This window comes from Sorex fumeus, unplaced genomic scaffold, assembly GCF_029834395.1.
Source record: "Sorex fumeus unplaced genomic scaffold, SorFum_2.1 ptg000122l, whole genome shotgun sequence".
Taxonomy (NCBI): domain Eukaryota; kingdom Metazoa; phylum Chordata; class Mammalia; order Eulipotyphla; family Soricidae; genus Sorex; species Sorex fumeus.
This window is the reverse complement of record NW_026606179.1, coordinates 34759229-34776761: the sequence shown is the minus strand read 5'-3', so window position 1 is coordinate 34776761 and position 17533 is coordinate 34759229. Positions and strand designations below refer to the sequence as shown.

The following is a 17533-nucleotide window of genomic DNA, read 5'->3' as shown; positions in this document are numbered from 1 at the left end:
TTTGCCTGTGATCTTTTGTGTTTGAGCTGAGCATCAGGGTTTTTTATTTCTACTTTTTTTGTTAGAAAAGAATGCAGTGAACAGTCGGGAAATGGTCATTAAGTATTCATAAGTGTTCCTCGCCATCACAAATAATTGTTTCCTGTGGACTTTCTTACATTTTTGTTCCTTTGACACTGGAATGGAGGGCTCTATTCTGTATTTCTCTAGAATCAGGCTTTGCAGTGTTGTGCCTGCAAAACGATGAAAATAAAAAGGGTGTATAGACACCAAGGGAGTTAGCCAGGGTTCACCATTATTCATAGATATTCAGCAAGGCTCATTTAAGTTGTGGAAATAGTTAAAAGACCATATAATGCATGCTAAAATGTGTACTTTATTAAATTGGTAAATATTTATTAATAATATAAGAATCTGCCTTTAAATTAAACATCTGATGAATTACCTTGCCTTAAAGCTATAAAACTGTTATTGCTGCTATAAAAAAGTGTAAAGGAGGCATTTTGACTATGAAATTTCATTTCATGGTCAATTGAATTTACTATATTGGAAAGAACTAAAGATGGAATCATAAAATAATTATGATATTCACATACACTTAAAGAACAATGCTTTCAGACCGGAGTTGGGAGAGAGGACTCAATTTTTAATGCTGCTTTTGTAGTGTATTGCTAATCATAATCACTAAAGCAGTTGAATTATTTCATTGATTTTTAAAAGTATTAAGTACTCTAGCTAAGTGCAGACTGTTGTCATGATATTACATGAACCTCATCACATTTATTGGTGGCTTTCTGAAGTTTCACTGAACCCGAATGATATTTATTTTAGCTTGCAACAGACTAATCTTGTTGAAAATTCTAGTAGAATTTCACCTTGAAGAAATGTCATGGGATTTTAAATCACAAATGTTGGAAAAAATAAAATGTACTAGGACAGAATTATGATGAATACAATGTGTCGTTGGCTTTGTTCTATGTACTACCTGACATGTTCACCTATAAACTTGAATTCAGAATCGCCAGAGGCATGGTTAAAAATAGGTTATGTCAAGGTTCTTCTGTATCTCCCTCTGGGTACTGAATTGGCTAGCTACATCATAATGCTCCAGAGCAGCTCCTGGGAGATTTCCCTTAGGAAGGTCACCAAAAAAATAATAAATAATACTTTATACATCATGCATTTGACCTCCCAGTATGCATCGGATATTTCCTACTTTATATACATAAGAAGTTTCATTATCCAAATGAATATAGCTGTCTGTTTAAAATTTCTACAGTGAATTAAGACTATCATATAAGAAGAAAAGCCAGCTTGTTTTTATTGTATTGAACAGACTTTTCTTCAGAGCTTCATTGGTTTTTCCTTTAGAAAGAGTGACAGTTTGTCACATTACTGATTAGCTGCATTTTTTTGTTGTTGTTGTTGGCAACAAGCACAACATGTTTATCTTACTTAAATTTATGCCATTATATTTAAAAACAGAAAGCAGGAACAAAAGCAAGGGATTAAAAAAGAGTCCAATGATTAACATTCACGTTTCAAAATATGCAAATAATGCACAAGTAGTCAAAAGCAAATGTTGAAAAGTTGAATATAGATGCATTTGCAACTTCAAAGAACAACCTTGATTTGCTTGTGGCGGATGCATTTATTTTAAAACAGGCTGTAGTTGGCAGCATACAATTAGTAGTATATTTTGGTTAAAAATCCTTTATTTCTAAGCCTCATTGTCAGTTTGAATGATCATCTGGATCATCTTTTTGTAGATTAAAATTATTTTAATCTACAGACGATTGCAATTCAAAAACAAAACAAAACAAAATCTACAATGTGTGCTCCATTTTTTTTTAACACCTCTCTATAATCTGCCCAGCCCGCTGAGTAGCATTGACATCAGTAGTACATCAATTTCAGAAAGTGGATTATTTTTACTAGACAGCTATTGTGACATATTGGGTCAGTCATAAATGAAAGATATTCATGCAAGCATGCAATACTTGTAATGAAGTCTCACTCTGACCTTCTGTATGATTGATTCTGTAATTTAGTTTTCTCAGGCAGTGCCTGAAATGAAATGAAATCATGTTGAACAAGTTTTGAATACCCACAGTGCACCAGGAGAAGAAAAATCTGCAGCCCTAGAGGCTTGAGAGAGAGCAGCTGAACGATTTATCTCTATGCTATTATAGCCTTTGCCAGCATTCAACATTTCTTTTTCTTTTTTTTTTTCTTATTTGGCTTAAGTACTTAATTCTGCAGGTAGCTGTAAATGGGAAAATAAAATGCTGTTCAGATTTAAAATGACAGGACAGGAGTATGTGCAGGGGACTGATAAAATATCTTGAATAGAACTGACCTTTCATGTAGCTGAAAGTTACTGGGGGATTCATCCTCATAATTACCATATAGATTATTTTTATTTCTTTCCTGCAATGAAACATTTCAGAGAGCAGTAGTGCTGATTGAATGAAAATTGAACTTGTTAACATTCTTTTCAGCTTAGCCTGTTGTACATAACAGAAGGTTAGCTTTGATGAATTTCAAAATTCTCTTTGATATCCAAGAAACAGACAGTAAAATAATTGTCTCTAGTCTGATATTTTGTATGTCCCCCCCAAAGAGAACTTATAAAACATACTGATAATTCACATACTTTTTTTTCATACATTATGTTTCATGTTTAGAGGACTGACACTTTGTTTGATATTGCTTTGAATTTAATTGTGATAGTACATGTTTATAGAAAAAGCTACACTGGTGCTCTAAATATCAGACATAGTTTTATAAAATTGAAAAGATATGGAAGCAAGATTAATATATTCAAGTGTGGTGGTCTCTCTACCTATTAAGGAAAAAGATTGTGAAAAGTCCTATAAAAGAGAAGAAAATGAGAAGTTCTTGAAAAATACACAGTTCTTAACTCATAATTCAGATAAATACCACTTTTGGTCATGAAGAAAAGGGAATATATCAAAATTATGCATCTAAAATTACCAGGCTTATTTTAGGGGTTTTTGTTTTTCACAGTTATTTAGTATGGCTCTGATTTTGAAGCTGAATTATTTTTGATTTTACAAAATGACTCTTGTGCCATTTTTATACTTTTAAAAAAATCTTACAAGAAATAGACTTTCAATTAATACATTGTTTTAGCAATGTTGCTTAATGTGTTACAGATAAAACAGTTATTTCATGGGTCATTAATGTGTTTAATGCGTGGAACGTTCTATTAAAACAAGCCCTTATTATTGTTATGAACATGTTCATCGCCATTGTCAATATAGGCTGCAGAGCTTAATTTCACAGTATGATTACCATTTAGCCACTGGAAGGACCGACAATTTCTTATACAAATTGACCGATTACTTTGGTAATGTTTACTTTGGACTAAGTTATGGTCCAAAAGTATTTTAAGTTGACAATAGAAGAGGTGTGACTTATAGAAACAAAAAACTTAGCTTTGGAAGGAATGGAAACTGTTGGAAATGTGAAAATAAAATCATTATAATTTATAGAAGATAAGTACTAAATGCTATATATTGTTCTTTATAATTAGCACTGACCATACTATGTTATTTTTTTCTAGATTACCAGTATCTGTTCCATGTAATACAAAAATCCAGTTTGATTATAGCTTCAAAGATGCTTATCATCCAAAGCCATGTTTAATTTAAGTGTTACTATACCTTGACATTTGCTTATCGGAAGTGCCTTGACCATAGCTTCTTTGTAGTTTCTTTCTTTGTGGAGAAAATAGCCTGTACCATGCACAACTTAAAAGTAACTCTTTTTATTCTAGGTCTGTAAATACCAGTTGATGCCAAACATATGTTGCCTTTCAGGTGGAATTAGGTTGAGGGTCATCTATCAAAATAAGAGTGTATTCTAAATGTCTACTTAACCCAAGTGGCTATTAAAGTGTGGTGCATGATTGTTTGATCTGAAATATATAAAATGATATTTTTTAAATTTGGGGACCACTCACAGTAGTGCTCAGGCCTTGTGCCTGGCTCTGCAGTCAGGACTCACTCCTGACGGTGCTTGGGGTGGGGTGGAGGACCATTATAGGATGCTCAGGATAAAGCCAGCATTGGCTGTGCACACACAACACAAGAACTTTAATTATTTTTTTTAAATCATAGTTAACATTATTACAGTAGTGTTACCTTTTTAGGTATTGACGTACAATATTATGTACTTTTCTGTATATATAGAATCTATGTGTCCCCTGTTTACATAGAATCTATAGTAACCTATTCCGTTCCATTATTCTCCAGTAACTTTCCTGTGACTCAGAGATAGTAGAAACACTAGATCATTCAGATTCCCAGTATAAGTGAATTATGGATAGGGGTCAGGGGGCGGTGGTGACACTGTGATAACAGACTGGATCACATGCTTGGCACACATAAAGCACAAGGTTCATGGAGCCACATGCTCCCTCAGCATCTCCAGGAGTGACTCCCAGGCACCACTGGGTATGGTTCACACAGTTTTCTTTTAAAGGGGTTAGGTTTACTCTCCATACAAGTGGTTTTTAACCACTCATTCACAGACTGATGGTCTGCAGGTATAGAAAGTTTGAAAACCACTGGCATGCCAACTTGGTTATAACTGCCTCTCTGTGGACTGGCATGTCAGACAAGTGCCGTTCTCCGGGTATAAAACTGTTGAAGAAACACTTCTCTGTACTGTGTTTTGCTTTCTTTCTTTCTTTCTTTCTTTCTTTCTTTCTTTCTTTCTTTCTTTCTTTCTTTCTTTTTCCCCACAGAGCTTGCCATCATTTGATTAGCTTTTTGTATGGCTTTTCCTCTCCCAATCATGAATACAGCCTCCCACAAGACAGGAAGTTGGCCTGTCTTATCAGTTGCTGTCGTACTTGAGCCTGGAACAGTGTATGGGCTAGAACACACTAGGCTCCCAAGGAATAGTTGGTCAAATAGATAGATCCATGAAAGAGCCAGGAAAGGATATTTATGTGTTATTAAGAGCATATCTTGACTGCTACATTAAAATGGAAGGCAGGGGGACTTAAAGTATATATGATTGTGAAAATGGAATTTTCCTCTTTAGACTTTTAATTTAGGACTGCATAAAATAAACATGAAACTGATTCCTTGGTAGAACAAAGTAGTCACAGGGTACACCAGTAAAACACCATTAAATGTTTTGTGATAAACTTTTTAAAGTTTTGTTTTGCTAACAAACTATTAATTAACTTTAATGAAGGTTTATTTCACAAAACATTCATAAGCAAGTATGTGTGATTATAACCCTGAGAGTAGTCATTAAGTAAAAATTATCTATTTCAGTGCCGATATTTTCCCGAATATAAAGTTTGTGGTATGTAGGTCTGTAATTATCATTGGTATGCATTTGGCATAACTATATTTGTATGAGAGTTTATGGTGTTAGGAATATAGTAGCTGTTCATAACTTGACTATATTTTGAGATGAAAATTTAACATGGCCATAAGATAGGATGAAATAATTGAGCATAAAATGACTAATCTGAATTTCACATTTATAGTTCCTTGTTATCTATTAATACAAAGGCAGTTTTATTGCTGATAATTGTTTAAATGTTTTATTTCTCAAGAAATATTGATTTAAAATTTATCACAGTAAAAATGTATTTAGTCACACTCTAATATATTTGGGCTATTTACTTCTTAATTAGATGTTATCCTCTATTGTGAAAATCTAATATTGAATTAGTACAGAGAGTACTTACTTATGAACATGTAATTAATGTGCTTTTCATATCTGGAAGGTATATGAGGCACGTTTGCCTATTTTATTTAAAAAATATTCTTTATGAGAAAAGAAGAGAGAAAGCAAGAAGGAAAGTACCTCCCATAGAGGGAGACTGGGAGTGGGTGGTTAGGTGGGGTTTGGGGGATGGTGGTAGGGAAACAGGACATAGTTGTTAGGAAATGTACACTGGTGGAGAGATGGGTGCTGGATCATTGTATGACTGAAACCCAATCATGAACAGCTTTGTAATGGTCTGTCTCACAGATATTCAATTAAAAAACTTTTTAAAAAAGTAATGTGCTTAATCAATGACTGAATAAATAGCAATAGTCCTACATTTAAAAAAATGAAATGAAAATATTCTTTACAACAAAACCAATGCCTATAGAAGCGAGCACTACTGTAATGAGAAAAAAAAGCTATAGCATCATGACATATAATATTTAAAATAAAACGTGGGGGCAGAAATATATTACAGTGGGTAAGATGCTTGCGTTGTGCTCAACTGACCAGGGTTTGCTCCCTGCCACCTCAGATGGTCCCCTGAGCCTGCCAGGAGTAACTCTGAGTGAAGAACCAGAGTAAACCCTCAACACACTTGTATGTGTCCTAAAAACAACAAACAATAAAACATTCATTTAAAAGTTCATATGTTATTGTGCCAAAAAAAAAAAATTCCACACAGGAGGTTGTGTGCTACTCAAAGTGCAGTGCATAGATGGACATTCATCCATGTTCTAGGGTCACAGAGTTTCCAAAGTGAGAGATACCTGCCTGAGAGTGGGGGGTGCAGCAACAAGCCAAGAGTAGCCTCGGCTGCCACTCTAGGAACACTTTCTTTTTGTTCCTTTAAAGGTAGGTTTCCAGGGACTGCACTCAGTAATTTTTTTTTAAAGGGGGACAAGGTTGGCAAAATTTTGGAACATCGGTGGGTGTCATGTAGAAGCTGCCTTTTCTTCCAGGCCTTAAAAAAAAAACAGAAAAAATATTTGTAAAGAAGATGGAGTGTTATTAGCTAAGAACACAAGATCAGACTAAATTCACGCAACTCCCTACCTCTCAGCCCTGTCTCTTACTTGAATATAGACGTGTAAAACAGTGTAGGAATTTACTCAGAAAGAGGAAAGAGCAGTTTTCACTGGGCAGCGCTCTTTCAGTCTTAATTACATGAAGGAGAAAGCCTCAGTTTGGGGCTAATATGTCTTTCATACCTTTTCTTTATCCTTTTTAAATTAAAGAAAGGAGAAGCTCACCTAAACACAGGCAAGCCCCCATGTTTATTTAGACTGTCAAGGTGTTATTTTCTATTCTTGGATTATATTTGGCATTCCAGCAATTAAGTGTAGTCCCATTTTCATTGGATGGTTGATTTGGACGTCACACCCAGTGTGTTCAGGTGGGGTCAGTATTCAGGGGTCACCCACAACAATGTTTTGGAGGGCCAGGGATGGAGTCTGTGCCTCCAGTATGAAAGCATGCTCTTGCCCATGGAGTCTTTGCTCCAGATTGGGTTCCACTTTTTAAGTGTATGTCAGTGGTCTGAAGCTTCTTAAACTGAGGGTCATGGCCCCCTGTGAGATCACATAACTGAGCGTGGAATTTGTGAAAAATCTGGCAATGGTAAGAGCCTTCTGGAAGTGCTGTGACCATAAAAAGACAAAATCAAGTGCACAGTGAATCCGAGGCATTTCCGGCAGTGTTTGCCTGCCTTGTGTTCCTTGAGTGAAACGGGGTAGCGAGTAGGACAAGTTTAAGAAGCCCTGATCTAAAGTTAACTTTTAAATAGAAAGTTTGTTAAATTTAACAGAACAGAAAAAATATTGGTAAAGAAGTTGGAGCGTTATTAGCTAAGAACACAAGATCAGACTAAATTCACGCAACTCCCTACCTCTCAGCCCTGGGTTGAATGATTAATGTTTGGGAAAGAAACTTAGTTTCAAGCAGTTTCAGAAAATGAGGGGCCACTACCCTAAATATCTATTCCTCAGTTCCGCGTTTTAAATACAAAGACAAAAAATTCTCTTTCAACCAATGAAGAGAGAAGCAAGCCTCAGCGGAGCACTCCCTCCATTAAGAAAGCATGAAACTATTTGGGCTTTCTTGAATTGTTCGTGTTAGTGGACAGAAGTCAGTGCCCTTCCTGTCAGTCAGGGTGTTCCATGGAGTCCAGGGCCTGGGGTTATTCCTGGTTCTGCACTCAGGCATTACTATTGGCGATGTTCAGGGGACCATAGGGGATGCCAGGGATCGAACCCAGATTGGTTGCATGTGAGGAAACGCCCTACCCACTCTGGTCCCTCAGTGGTTCTTTCTATAACTGTGAATAAAACCCAGACTTGCTGGGATGGATTCCTTGACCAGCTACTTTATGGTTTACTTGCCTCTCCAGCTTTTATTTTTCACCTGACCCAGTACCATTGACCTCTCCCTTCATTCGTGTTGTTCTTCCTCAATCTCTAGGCCCGTGCACAGGTGCTTCTCTGCTTAGGATCCTTTACTTGCTCTTCTGCTCTAGGGTATCTTCTCCTCTCTGTATCTGAACTCAGTGGCTCACTTCCTCAGCATAGCACTGCGAGTCCCTTATCTTTTATGATCTGCGCTATTTCGATTTCCCAGGCTTGCTGTTTTCACTCTTCTTCCTTTGTTCCCATCTGCCAATGATGGTCCCTTTTCCATTTCTCAAGCATACCAAAATCTCCCCACGGGGACTTTGGAAATTGCTTTTCTTCTGTTTTCTAGTTGAGTTTTCTTTCATCTGTAGGTAGCAGCTCAAGCATCCTCTTGTAGAGTACTTTCCTTACATTAGGCAATCAAGTGTAGCTAACTTCCCTGTAATTTATTTTCCTGGTTCTGAACTCAGGAGATAGTTCGGAAGACTGGAATATGTGTTAGGCATACATAAAGCCCCAAGTTTGATCTCCAGCACCTCCTGCTCACCCCTGCATCCCACTATAGCACTACTAAATTTAGCTCTAGAGATCCCCAAGCACTACTTGGCCCAAGCATTGACTCTTCCATCTGCATAGTAACCAGGCCGAGTATTCCCAGAACTGGCCTCAGGCACCCCGACACTGCTTAGGCTTGGGAGGCCCAAGATAAGTTAATAATTAACTTTTGGGTTGTTTCTGTAGAATCTATTTATTTGCTTCGCAATATTTATCACAGTTTGAGTCTTGTTTATGCATGTTTTCTATTTGTGTAGGCAGAACAAAGGCATTCCCTTCTCCAGCCCCCCACCCCATCCCCAGCCTTACAGGAAATGAATTTCATTATATTTCTGTAATATGAAGTCAGAATCTTAAAATTGCTAATTTCCACCTAGGTGGAGAGGTGGAGAGGTTTCATTAGGTCTCAAGCAGATCACAGAAATCCAATTTGACTTTTTGGAGGAAATCTGCATTATGATACAAGCATTCAGTTTAAGTGACAGAGAAGGTGGGGAGGGGTCAGAAATACTAAGTTAAGCCTAGGGATATTAGCCTACCAGTGGTGGCAGCTCAGTCTAGAGAGTTTGCAGCTGAAGACAGATCTCTGGAAGGAAGGGGAGGATCTCTTCTCTGAGTCAGGATTGCTGATGAAAGGCTTTTGCTCAAACCTTACAACCTCTATTTCAGAAGATGTCTCAAATTGGCTTAATTTCTCCCCTTTAACATACTGTTAAATTCATTTAGGTAGCATCTCTTGTACAACCAAGTTTTATCATCTCTACTTATCAGTAAGGCTGGAGTGATAGCACAGTGGGTAGAGTATTTCCCTTGCATGCAGCCAACCCGAGTTCAGTTCCTCTGCCCCTCTCAGAGAGCCCAGCAAGCTACTGAGAGTATCTCGCCCACATGGCAAAGCTTGGCAAGCTACCCATGACATATTCAATATGCCAAACATAGTAACAAGAAGTCTCACAATGGAGATGTTACTGGATCCGCTCGAGCAAATCGAACAATGGGAGGGCAATGCTACAGTGCAGTGCAGTGCTACTTATCAGTATTCATAAAAAAGGGATTGCTCTTTAATTGGTAACTCTTCATTGTTCTTTCTCATTTGCTTCCCACCCTTTGATCAGTTAGGGTCAGTACAACAATTTGTCCAGTGGTTCTCACTTGAGACTGATTTTGTCTCTATAGCAGACATTGGCCACTATATGGAGCTACTAAGGTTGGCACAGCCTAGTGTGCAAAAGAGGACAACTGGTGTCTAATAGAAGCCAACGGTTCTGCTAGGCCTTCTACAATATACAGGATGTCCCCTTTCAATAAGGAGATACCCAAAGGAAAATGCCATTTCTGCTGAGGCTGAAAAACCCTTGTCTAATGTCATCAATTAGGGAATAGAATGAGACCAAGAGGAGAGGATGAGTTTTTCCCTAATGAAGAGCTATTTAGGAAATTATACAAGTTAACCCACATAATAAAATATAATTGTGAAAGGAGTTGGAAAAGATATCAGCAGTCAATTCGTATTGATAATGGTAATGGCAATCTCTTGTAATCTATGCAGTTTCTTTGCCTTTCAGTGATCTTTGGTAATTCTTTGAAGATTTACTTTTAATAAGTGAGAGGTGATGATTTACAAAAACATTAAATTTCTCAGGGCTATAGCCTCACTCATACATTTCCTTATGCCATTACTACTAGGAAAAATTGGGCTATTTTGGAGAGTATACATAAATTATTCTTGCCCGTACTTTGTCATAGTAAATTTATTATTCCATTCTAAATTGTATTTAATTAAAGTCATGTTTAAAAGAATCATGGAATCCTTGTAATATTAAAGTTTTCAAAGATGTGAACAGAGGTATATTGGCTTCTCTGGCCTGGAGCATAGTAGGTCCTCAGTAAGTATTTTTATATTGAACTGACATCTTTCTCTTTTTAAGTGGGAACATAAGATCAAAGGAAGCTTCATTTAAAGATTGCTTTTTTTTCCTATAGAAAATGATTGGAGTTGTTAAGGATCATCATGTTCCCCAAGGCAGTTGTTAATAATTGGTGTCTCTAGAAGACTTGAATTTTTAAAGAGACACTTTAACCATTAATCTTTTTATACTGTAATTCTCAATCATAGAAAGTTACTATTGGATAACTGCGGACTATGGAAAATGCTCACACAAATGGTTGCATCAATTATGTGGTTCAGAGGTTACCTGGAAATATTCTAGAGGAGCTCGATATGTTCTGTTATGGGAGATGGGTTTGCAGAGAGTATATGTGGGTGGCTGTAAGTTTAGTCAATATCTTGAACCCCGCCACCTAGGTAATATTAGAGGTTTTCTTCACCTCCCCCCCTTTTATAGTAAAAGGTCATGAAAAATTTCAGTGTATAAACAAATGAAAATGGAGCTGCTTTCATTTGAATGGTAGTATAGAGTCTGGAGCCTCATTCATACTTCTGGTCAATCCACGCTTTTACCACTGAATGCTGATAACTTCTGAGAGCAGTTTCCCATCTAGCTATCAGTAACTAGCACCATGACTTGGGGAATCACTGTTATCTAAGAACAAGTATAAGGGTAGCAACTTAGGAAGATATTTGAGGATTTAAACTGGAAAATGCATGTTATACTTAGCAAAATTTCTAGCATGGAAAACTTACAGTAAATATTCTTTTTTAACTTTGTGAGCCTAACTGTCAATAGGAGCTCTCAAGCATTCAGGTCCAAAATAAAGGCATAAACTGCAGGTGAAATTCTGGAAAAACTCATGAAACCAATGAAATACACTTTTTGACCTTAAGATTCCTCTGAAATTGTGGTGTGGATGTGTCAATTAAGTATCTCTTCATGCTGATTTTATGGGCATTGGGAAAATACAGCAAAATAACTCCTCTATTCTGAGAAAGCTGCATAACTTAGATCATTATATTTCATGGGTCTTCCAGTTAATAAAATTATTAAGGCTAAAAATATATACTTAAGAAAACTTGTATAGAAGTTGGCCATGCAAGTTGCTATGAAACAGCTTGGTATAAACAAATCTGAAGGACTTCTAAAAAGCAGCTTGAAGGATGTAAGAGGAAGGTAAAACTAAGAATTAAATATGGGTTGGAGAGATAGACATGAGCCTTCTATGTAGCCAGCCTAGATTCAATCCCTCGATCCGCATGTATTCTCCAAAACACCACCAGGAGTGATCTCCGAGAACAGTGCTCAGCAGTAAGCCCTGAGCACCGATAGGGCTGATAGCACAAAGAATAAGTGTAGTTACTAAAAGTTGTAGGGTAGAAGTGATATAGGCAAGCAATGGTTGAATTTCAAATGAAAGAGAAGACAGAGCTCAGATTTTTTTTTGAGAAATGGCTAAATGTGTAATAGATGCTAATCAAGAAAGTTAGGACGAGATTCAGAGAGACTATAGGCATTAAGGTGCTTGCCTTGCTTATAGTGACCCCAGCTCAGTCCCCAGCACAACATATGGTCCTGAGCACAACCAGAAATGATCCTTAGCACAGAGCTAAGAGCAAGTCCTGTGTACCACCAGGTATGGCCCAACCCTTTACCTTCCCTACCCCAAAAAGAAAATTTAGACAAACCGAAACATCAAGTACACTTTTGTCATCTAAGTCTATGGAAGAACATCTGCCAGTAGATATTATATTTTTGGAACAGTAAAAGAAATACTGACAGGCAGAAAAGGAAGAGTGGGACTGTTGTGAGGTGTGGGACACAGTTCTCAGGATTTCCCAGCAACCACAGCCAAGTTTATAACTTAAAAATTATTCAGAAATTAAGAAAAGAATTTATGTATTTAATATTAAGCTCAGCAATTAGCACAGACTGTTTTAACTACTCATAGGTTCTTTTGTCATTTTTCTTTCCCTAAAGTATTGTTTACTTGTTTTGTGTTTTTAATGTTTTAAATGTCAAAAATTAAGATTCTTCCATTCACATCCCATCCTCAGCCCTCATACTGTACATATTGTTTAGAATTTGGATATATTTTAGGGAGAAGGGTTGGGGAGTAGAAGGTATTTTGTAACCATTTTGTAATTATTTTTGTAGCTTCCCTTTTCTACTTGTTATATCTTGAATATTACTCTAGGTCTGGGATCAATTTTTCCTCCCAGGGGCAATGTCTAGAAAAAGTTTTGATTGTCCTAACTGGCAGAAAGGAAAGTTGTTGCAAGCATCTACAAGGCAAGGAGGATGTTTGAAGTGCCTACAGTGTACAGCAGAGCTCCCCAGCAAGTAATTATCTGGCCCAGAATGTCAATAGGGTCAAGACTGAGAATCCCTGCTCTAGGTCAATACACATAAATCTAATTCATTATTTTAAAAAGCCTCATAATACTTTGTAGTATGGATAGCTCATAATTTATTCAACTGCTTTCCTATTGATAGTTAGGGTTTCTTATTTGGTGATGTTTTCTTAACATTAAGAAACCCAGTGCTCCAGTTTAATAATAATTTAATTATTTACAACATGTTTCTTTAGAGAACAGAAAACAAGTCTTATCTTAAGACTCAAAAAGGAGGAACAGTAAGAATTCATAGGCTTGTGTATAAAATTAGATTCTAGGTCACTGTGAGTCAGAGAATTTGGTTTCAATAAAATCACAGACTCACTCTAAATGACAAGTTTTAAAGTAAGTCATTTGAAAGAGCGTGTCTTCATTTTTGAGTCTGAAAATGGCAAAAAAAAAAAACCAGCAATGGCCCTAAAGTCTCTCTGTGACTTCCCCAAACAGAGACGAGTCTTGGTCTTTGAAGTGACTGTAGTAATTTGCAGAGAAAGTTCATTTTGATGATTTCTACCTCCTTTTTATACATATTTTTTAAAAAAAATCCGTTAGTACATTAAATCCTGGTAGGTTGAACAAAAGAAAACAAAGCCAGGTTTAAGATGAAAAAAGTGATATTTAATTCAAAAGACATGGAATGACTTCCAGATGCCATTGACAACGTAATTCCCAATCAAAATGACCTTCTGGTTAACCACAGAGGGTTTTACAGAAGGGTGCCCTGAAGCAAACAGATGTTTGCTCTGTGTTTCTCTAACCCATCCTCTGTGTGTGTTACATGCTTCTCAGGAAGGGTTGACTAGAGAATAGATGCTCTCTCTCTTGTAAGACTGGGGAAAAGGGAATGGAACTAGAACTCAAAGTGTGAGAGGATGGCAAATCATGAGGTCCACTTGGAAGGGGTGGAATATTTACCTTGCCTGTTTTTGTTCTCTTGTTCTGTTAATTTGTTTGTTAGTATACCTGGTGACAGTTCTACAGCAAAATACATGGAATTGGATAATCTGGGTTTTTATCTTATAACCTTTTGGCCGGAGACCTCATAGCTAATAAATTGAGGCCATCATCTTGGGACAGGGCAGAACTATCAAAATTGCAACAGAGTCAACCTGTTGAAGTAACTGCTCACATAAATGTACTGATAGTGGGTAAACTAAGAGTTTCTCTTGCCTTTGCTGTTGCCTTATGTTAGGATCAGAGCCACACGCAAGTTTCCCAGTACCGCCAGGATCCCTCCTTGATCATGAGGTCCATCGTCCACATGACTGATGCTGCTCGCTCTGGGATAATGCCTCCCACCCAGCTCACCACCATCAACCAGTCTCAGCTCAGCGCCCAGTTGGGATTGAATTTAGGAGGTGCCAGCCTGCCCCACACCTCACCTTCACCTCCAGCGAGCAAATCAGCCACTCCCTCTCCTTCCAGCTCCATCAATGAAGAGGATGCAGATGAATCCAACAGAGTAAGTTAGCGACATTCGTAGGCAACCTTCCAGAGAATTTGGAATCTTCTTTGTCTTCATAGATTTGGAGTTGCATTTAAATCTGTGATGATCTGATTTTTTTTTTATCTTTCACTTTTTCACTTACTGATTTTATGGGGAAAGTATATTCATTCAATTGGAAATTATATCTGGCTTCTCCTCCTAGTTATAAAATGTTGAGCAGGACTTTTAACTATTGTCAGTTTCATTTCCCCAATCTGCTTGCACCAGACCTTTCAGAAACTGAACTGCTTCAGATCTAAGTAAGGGTCCATGTGAGTAAGTTTCCTCCAGCTGCTTTGCTCTTCCACTTTCGACAGCCTTGTACCTTGTTTAATGTTTACCACATAGAAGGCTATCATCATTTTCACATTTTTGCTTTTGTTGTGGAAAGGATATATTATCCAGATATGCATAGTTTGAAACAGAGACTTAATTGCAGTCTTCGACTTTTCCAAGTGCCTAGAAAAACATTCTGTTTGGTTAAAGTTACTTATTATCGGTGCATTTACTCTTCCTTTGTTCATTCATTATGTGCTGTGCACCTACTCTGTGCTTGGCATGTTTCTCAGTTCTGGTGTTACAAACATTTTTAAGAGAATTACTGCCTATGAGACTCCCCACCGGGGATGAATAGCAATGTTTAAAACTAACTCCAGATGTGATTAGTGGTATAATTGATGTATCTGGTGTGCTGAGATAGTAATCGATTCTGCTTGGGAGAGTGATTAGAGGAAGACTTTATTGAGAAGGTGATATTTGATTTAGGTCTTAGAGGATGCATAAAAGTTTGTGAGGCAGAAGAGAGAGGCCAGCATTCTGGTGAGGGAGCAGTGAGGAGTAATGTAAGTACAGGTCCTTTTAGTGAATCATGAACGGTTGGATATGGGGCAGTAAAAATATGGCTGAAACGTGGAAGACTACCGTTGGTGGTTGGGAACTAATTGATTCTTTGCATGGAAGAGTAGCATAAGCAAATTTATGCTTTAGGAACATAACCTGCCTGCTTATAGAATGCTGAGGAAGGGATCAGAGTAAAAGAAACCATTAGAAAACCCCTTTGTGTTTTCATGTTAGCAAAGAAATAAATGGGTTAGTGGTGCAAGATTAATGATAGATTTAAAATTAGAGAATCAGCAGATTTTGGAGCAAAAAATTTCAAATTCACTGGAATTTGATAGAGTAAACAGTAAGTTGGATTTTTGCTTGAGAATGGATATGGGCACCAACCAGTGAAAGGATGCACTTAAAGAGGAGTGCTAATTTTTTCCCCTGAGGGAAAGAAGAGATTTTGAATTTGAGGTTAGAACTCAGTTCACTTAGACCTGCTCTTGTTGATTTGAGTAACCTTAGAACATGAAAACGTGGAAGGAATCAGCACTTCTTAGTGTTTAAGATTAAGACAAGGCCAGAAGCCTTAACATCATTTATTTTTAAGTAGCAAATGGGAGAAGTGGTGCAAGCTAGAGAAGGTGAAGAATGCAGAAAAGTTAGAGAATGTTGTGCCAGAGCCATAATACAGTGTGTAGGGTGTTTGACTTGCACGTGGCCAACCCCGTTCGATTCTCAGCATCCCATATGGTTCCTTGAGCACCATCAGGAGTAATTTTTGAGTGCAGAGCCAGGAATAACCCCTGAGCATTTCCAGGTATAATCTTAAAAGACAAAATAATAAAAAGTAATTAAATAAAAACTTAGAGAAAGTAATAGTTTTAAGAAAGAAGCTTTGATCTGTGGAATCATAATAGCATCCTACTGGGAAAAGACCATAATAGTTAGTCCCTACTAATGCTCAGAAGGACTTCAAGGAGGGAAACTGAGAAGGAATAACTTAAGAATCTAGAGGAACATGTCACATGTTAGCTAGCTATCACACCTTTCCAATGAATTCTTTCCATTTCATTCACATTTCCATTACATTTAATACAACAGTTTTCCATGTCCCCCCCACCCCACAGCCATCTCCCAGGGGGTATGTTCCAACATCTCATTGATATCTGACACTGATGCTACTACTGAACACTGTATATATGTATATAGTTTTCATTTTTATTGTGTATGCATTTCTGTGATAAACTATAAACAAAGCGCAGCAAGAGATTATAATGTGATTATTATAACAGTGTATCATAATAAAAGATATGTGACTCTGGTTTCTTCAAAATAATCTTATTGCACATAATTTTTATGGATTGCAGTTGACCATTCAGTGACCGCAGGAACAGAAAGTCAGGATAAGGGAGGAAAACTCTTTTTCTTGTAGGAGACTCTACTCTTGCTGCATTTTGAACAGGGGCTTGGTTTTCTGTAAAGACAGGGAATCCAATTTGTTATCACTTTCCAGAGAAAGGAAGATTGAAATTACTGCTGGTGATGTCTCTCCTGGGTAAAGCTTTTTCTTCACTTTCCCCAACCCTTTTGAGTCAATTACACAAAAAAATTCTCTAGGATAATTAATTCTGAGCATTTAGTTAAGTGGAAAGTTTTCATTTCAGGCTTATTCTTAAAAGGTAATAATGATTAGGGCAAGTTCTGGCTATACAAGGACATCAAAGGTTGTCAACATTTGAACATTGTTTTACAGGAATAAAATTAAACTCCTCTTATTTGGAAAAAGCTGCCCTAGAAATTGCTTTCATCTTGCTATTGGTCAGGGTATTTTGGTGCTGACAGTGCCAAACATTCTTCCAGGAAAAAGAATATACTTGTTTGACTCAATTAGAAAAATATGTTTATGTGTTTTTTTTTCTCGTTGCCAAAGAAATATTTTTTCATTCAAGTAAAACTTGGCTTCAGTGGATGCTTGGATGGCATCTTACTCCATTACAAGTTCAAATTCATTAGCTAGAATTAAACAAGTCTCACTTATTCTGAGAATTTTGCAACAACAACAACAAAAACTATAAAGTGTATGGCATTATTGAATAAGTAGTGAGTTATAAAGATGGGATTTTGCAGAAGAGGTGGCATGTCGCTGAACGCCATTAACAGCTTACTAGAATGTAAACTACTTGTGTAAAGTAGAGATGCTATTATCACTCAAATAGACGGAACATT

At 37.1% G+C, this 17533-nt stretch overlaps 1 protein-coding gene across 2 annotated transcripts in view; it reads left to right on the top strand.

Moving 5' to 3' along the window:
* TOX3 (TOX high mobility group box family member 3) overlaps nucleotides 1–17533 on the top strand; it is a 114156-nt gene that overhangs the window by 87438 nt on the left and 9185 nt on the right. For both annotated transcript variants that reach the window (XM_056135910.1, XM_056135909.1), the window contains exon 4: nucleotides 14186–14455. In XM_056135910.1, coding sequence (XP_055991885.1) covers nucleotides 14186–14455 — 270 coding nt within the window. The remainder of the gene's footprint in view (nucleotides 1–14185; nucleotides 14456–17533) is intronic.